The 6,000-nt window shown below is 64.4% G+C and overlaps 1 protein-coding gene across 1 annotated transcript in view; it reads right to left on the bottom strand.

Moving 5' to 3' along the window:
• Nucleotides 1-910: 910 nt before the first annotated feature.
• The window catches only part of MEGF8 (multiple EGF like domains 8), a gene marked incomplete at its 5' end in the record, with an annotated part of 42,333 nt that continues 37,243 nt past the window's right edge, over nt 911-6,000 (bottom strand). The window contains 5 exon segments of the mRNA XM_080639947.1: nt 911-1,027; nt 1,699-1,801; nt 1,904-2,078; nt 4,017-4,160; nt 5,297-5,451. Coding sequence (XP_080496073.1) covers nt 1,743-1,801; nt 1,904-2,078; nt 4,017-4,160; nt 5,297-5,451 — 533 coding nt within the window.

Genomic DNA, 6,000 nt, shown 5'->3' with positions numbered 1-6,000 from the left:
ATAGCGCCCCATAGCCCCCCCCTAGCGCCCCCATAGCGCCCCATAGCCCCCCCATAGCGCCCCACAGCGCCCTATGGCGCCCCCTGCCGGCCCCACCTGCCGCAGGAGGGGGCTCCAGGCGCAGGCGGCGCCGCCCCCCCCCAGGCAGGCCCCGCAGGAGCTGCGGTTCCCGCAGGGGGCGGGGCAAGGCGCAGGCTCCGCCCCCGGCACCAGAGCGAGGCTGAGGCAGGCCCAGGGCGGGGCGGGGCTGGGGCTCCAGGGGTCACCTGAGGGCAGCGACCACAGGGATCAATGGGGACCCATAGGGACCCATAGAGACCCATAGAGACCCATAGAGAGAGACCCATAGAGACCCATAGAGACCCCAAAGAGACCCCATAGAGACCCATAGAGACCCCATAGAGACCCATAGAGACCCCATAGAGACCCATAGAGACCCATAGAGACCCATAGGGACCCCATAGAGACCCATAGAGAGAGACCCATAGAGACCCATAGAGACCCATAGAGAGAGACCCATAGAGACCCATAGAGACCCCATAGAGACCCATAGAGACCCCATAGAGACCCATAGAGACCCATAGAGACCCATAGGGACCCCATAGAGACCCATAGAGAGAGACCCATAGAGACCCATAGAGACCCATAGAGACCCCATAGAGACCCCATAGAGACCCATAGAGACCCATAGGGACCCATAGAGACCCCATAGAGACCCCATAGAGACCCATAGAGACCCCATAGAGCCCCCATAGAGACCCATAGAGACCCCCATAGCCCCCCGTAGCCCCCCATAGCCCCGCCCCCCCGTTTCCCGCCACGCAGCGCCCCCTGCTGTCCCGCGCTCACCGGTGCCGCCGGCGGCAGAGGAGGGGGGGGGCAGCGGGGCCCAGACGCAGCCGGCCCGGGCGGAGCACGTGACGCAGTCCGGGGCCGAGCACGTGACCTCGGGGCAGGCCAGCGGGGGCGGAGGGGCGGGGCCCGCGGGGACGCAGCGGCCGCCGGACCACGTGCAAGGGGGCGGGGCCTGCGGGGGGGGCGGGGTCAGAGAGCGCGGGGGGAGGGGCCAAGGGAGAGGGGGCGGGGCCTGAGGGGCCATAGGGAGCCATGGAGCAGGAGGGGCTATGGGGGCTCTATGGGGCTCTATGGGGGATCTATGGGGTCTTTATGGGGTCTCTATGGGGCTCTATGGGGTCCCTATGGGGTCTCTATGGGGGCTCTATGGGGTCTCTATGGGGTCTCTATGGGGCTCTATGGGGTCCCTATGGGGTCTCTATGGGTCTCTATGGGGTCTCTATGGGGGTCTCTATGGGGGCTCTATGGGGTCTCTATGGGTCTCTATGGGTCTCTATGGGGGCTCTATAGGTCTCTCTGGGGTCTCTATGGGTCTCTATGGGGTCTCTATGGGTCTCTTTGGGTCTCTATGGGGTCTCTAGGGGTCTCTATGGGGTCTCTATGGGGTCTCTATGGGGGCTCTATGGGGTCCCTATGGGGTCTCTATGGGGCTCTATGGGGCTCTATGGGATCTCTATGGGTCCCTATGGGTCGCTATGGGGTCTCTATGGGGCTCTATGGGGTCTCTATGGGGCTCTATGGGGCTCTCTGGGTCTCTATGGGATCTCTATGGGTCTCTATGGGGCTCTATGGGGTCTCTATGGGGTCTTATGGGGTCTCTATGGGTCTCTATGGGGCACTCACCCCCTGCGGCTCGGCCGGGTGCTGCCCCACACATTCGCTGCAGCTCAGGCGCTGGTCGCAGGGGGGGGAGGGGTCACAGGAGGCTCCGGGGTCACAGCCGGGACTGTGTGTGTGGGGGGGGGGGGGGGGGGCACCTCATTTACATCTCATTTACATCTCATTTGCATCTCATTTGCGCCTCATTTGCATGCCCCGCCCCGTTTACCCGGGTCCGGCCTCGCTGTCGTTGAGGCTCCAGCAGGGGTCGCTCGGGATCCGCAGCGCCCCCCAGCGGCCCAGGGCGGTGCCGTCGAAGCCGCCGGCCACGTAGAGGCGCCCCCTGGCGGCGGCCGCCGCGTGCCACAGCGAGGGCGGGAGCGGCCCCCCCCGCAGCGCCCGCCCTGCGCCGTGACGTCAGCGCGACGGACACGCCCACCCCCCCACCCCCGCCGCCACGCCCCCGCCCGCTCCCCACCGGGACCCATTGAACCCCATTGGGACCCATAGAGCCCCATAGAGCCCCATTGAACCCCATTGAACCCCATAGAGCCCCATAGAGCCCCATTGGGACCCCATTGAACCCCATAGAGCCCCATTGAACCCCATTGAACCCCATAGAGCCCCATAGAGCCCCATTGGGACCCCATTGGGACCCCACTGAACCCCATAGAGCCCCATTGAACCCCATAGAGCCCCATAGAGCCCCATTGCAGCCCATTGCAGCCCATTACACCCCATAGAGCCCCATAGAGCCCCATTGCAGCCCATTGAACCCCATTACACCCCATAGAGCCCCATAGAGCCCCATTGCAGCCCATTGAACCCCATTGAACCCCATAGAGCCCCATAGAGCCCCATTGGGACCCCATTGAACCCCATTGAACCCCATAGAGCCCCATTGAACCCCATAGAGCCCCATAGAGCCCCATTGCACCCCATTGAACCCCACTGGGACCCATTGAGCCCCATTGAACCCCATAGAGCCCCATTGCACCCCATTGAACCCCATTGCACCCCACTGGGACCCACTGCACCCCATAGAGCCCCATTGCACCCCGTTGGGACCCCATTGAACCCCATTGAACCCCATTGCACCCCGTTGGGACCCCATTGAACCCCATTGAACCCCATTGCACCCCACTGGGACCCACTGCATCCCACTGCACCCCATAGACCCATTGCACCCTATTGGGACCCATTGCACCCCATTGAGACCCATTGAAACCCACTGGGACCCACTGCACCCCACAGCACCCCATTGAACCCCATGGACAGCCCCACTGCACCACAATGGGCCCCGTGGACTGACCCATAGAGCCCCATTGCATCCCAGCCCCAAACCATCCCACACCCAGCCCCATAGCACCCCATAGCGCTCCAGAGCACCGCATACCCACCCCATTGCAGCCCACACTCAGCCCCATAGCGCCCCACTCCCAGCCTCATAGCGCCCCATAGCGCCCCACAGCCAGCCCCATAGCGCCCCATAGCGCCCCACTCCCAGCCCCATAGAGCCCCACACCCACCCCATAGCACCCCACTCCCAGACCCATAGCGCCCCATAGCGCCCCACACCCAGCCCCATAGCGCCCCATAGCGCCCCACTCCCAGCCCCATAGCGCCCCACACCCACCCCATAGCGCCCCACTCCCAGACCCACAGCACCCCACTCCCAGCCCCATAGCGCCCTACACCCAGCCCCATAGCGCCCTACACCCAGCCCCACAGTGCCCCACTCCCAACCCCACAGTGCCCCACTCCCAGCCCCATAGCGCCCCACACCCAGCCCCATAGCGCCCCACTCCCAGACCCACAGCGCCCCACTCCCAGCCCCATAGCGCCCCACACCCAGCCCCATAGCACCCCACTCCCAGCCCCATAGAGCCCCCACTCCAGCCCCATAGCGCCCCACTCCCAGCCCCATAGAGCCCCACTCCCAGCCCCATAGAGCCCCACTCCCAGCCCCATAGCGCCCCACACCCAGCCCCATAGCGCCCCACACCCAGCCCCATAGCACCCCACTCCCAGCCCCATAGAGCCCCACTCCCAGCCCCACAGCGCCCCACTCCCAGCCCCATAGAGCCCCCACTCCCAGCCCCACAGCGCCCCACTCCCAGCCCCATAGCGCCCCACACCCAGCCCCACAGCGCCCCACTCCCAGCCCCATAGCGCCCCACACCCAGCCCCACAGCGCCCCACTCCCAGCCCCACAGCGCCCCACTCCCAGCCCCATAGCGCCCCACACCCAGCCCCACAGCGCCCCACTCCCAGCCCCATAGCGCCCCACTCCCAGCCCCACAGCGCCCCACTCCCAGCCCCATAGCGCCCCTGGCACTCACGGGTGCGGGCGGCCGTGACCCACACGTTGCAGCGCACCCCATAAGCTGCAGCGCCTCCGAGGGCTCCCCCGTGGGGCCCCGGCCCCCCAAGAGCACCAGAACATCCCCGAGCAGCGCGGCCGCGGGGAAGACGTGGGGCTGGGGCTGGGGGGGGCGTCAGACCCATAGAGCCCCATAGGGACCCATAGAGACCCATAGAGACCCATAGAGACCCCATAGGAGACCCATAGAGACCCATAGAGACCCATAGAGACCCCATAGAGACCCATAGAGACCCCATAGAGACCCCCATAGAGACCCCATAGAGACCCATAGAGACCCATAGAGACCCATAGAGACCCCATAGAGACCCCATAGAGACCCATAGAGACCCCATAGAGACCCCATAGAGACCCATAGAGACCCCATAGAGACCTCATAGAGACCCCATAGAGACCCATAGAGACCCCATAGAGACCCATAGAGACCCCATAGAGACCCCATAGAGACCCCATAGAGACCTCATAGAGACCCCATAGAGACCCATAGAGACCCATAGAGACCTCATAGAGACCCCATAGAGACCCATAGAGACCCCATAGAGACCCCATAGAGACCCATAGAGACCCATAGAGACCCATAGAGCCCCATAGAGACCCCATAGAGACCCATAGAGACCCATAGAGACCCCATAGAGACCTCATAGAGACCCCATAGAGACCCCATAGAGACCCATAGAGACCCCATAGAGACCCCATAGGGACCCAGAGAGACCCATAGAGACCACATAGAGACCCATAGAGCCCCATAGAGACCCCATAGAGACCCATAGAGACCCATAGAGACCCATAGAGACCCATAGAGACCACATAGAGACCCATAGAGACCCATAGAGACCCATAGAGACCCCATAGAGACCCAGAGAGACCCCATAGAGACCCATAGAGACCCATAGGGACCCATAGAGACCCCATAGAGCCCCATAGAGACCCCATAGAGACCCATAGGGACCCATAGAGACCCCATAGAGACCCATAGAGACCCAGAGAGACCCCATAGAGAGAGACCCATAGAGCCCCCATAGAGCCCCCATAGAGGCCCCATAGAGACCCATAGAGACCCCATAGAGACCCAGAGAGACCCCCATAGAGACCCCATAGAGACCCCAGAGAGACCCAGAGAGATCCCATAGAGATCCCATAGAGACCCCATAGAGCCCCCATAGACGCCCGTAGGCCCCCCTTGGCCCCGCCCCCTTGCCCACGCCCCTCCCACCCCGCGCGCTCCCATTGGCTGCTGACCCGCGGCCCCCGGGCGGGAGCGAGGCGCGCCCACGTGAGGCTCTCGCAGCGCAGCCAATAGAGATCGGCCGAGGCGCCCCCTGCCGGCCGCTGCCCGCCCCACACGAAGAGCGCGTCCAGGGCAGGGTGGTAGAGAGCCACGTGACCCAGGAGCGCTGCGGGCAGGGGGGAGATAGGGGGGTAATGGGGGGCAATGGGGGCTATGGGGGGAATGGGGGGAATGGGGGGAATGGGGGGAATGGGGGAATGGGGGCAATGGGGGAATGGGGGGAATGGGGGGAAGGGGGGAATGGGGGGAATGGGGGAATGGGGGCAATGGGGGCAATGGGGGGAATGGGGGGAATGGGGGGAATGGGGGCAATGGGGGGAATGGGGGGAATGGGGGGAATGGGGGAATGGGGGCAATGGGGGGAATGGGGGGAATGGGGGGAATGGGGGCAATGGGGGGAATGGGGGGAATGGGGGCAATGGGGGCAATGGGGGCAATGGGGGGAATGGGGGCAATGGGGGGAATGGGGGGAATGGGGGGAATGGGGGAATGGGGGCAATGGGGGGAATGGGGGGAATGGGGGGAATGGGGGCAATGGGGGGAATGGGGGGTAATGGGGGGGAATGGGGGAATGGGGGCAATGGGGGGAATGGGGGAATGGGGGCAATGGGGGCAATGGGGGGAATGGGGGGAATGGGGGCAATGGGGGCAATGG

The sequence above is a fragment of the Psittacula echo genome (genome assembly GCF_963264785.1).
Source record: "Psittacula echo genome assembly, contig: SCAFFOLD_160, whole genome shotgun sequence".
Classification (NCBI taxonomy): Eukaryota; Metazoa; Chordata; class Aves; order Psittaciformes; family Psittacidae; genus Psittacula; species Psittacula echo.
This window is presented reverse-complemented; position numbering and strand designations above follow the sequence as displayed.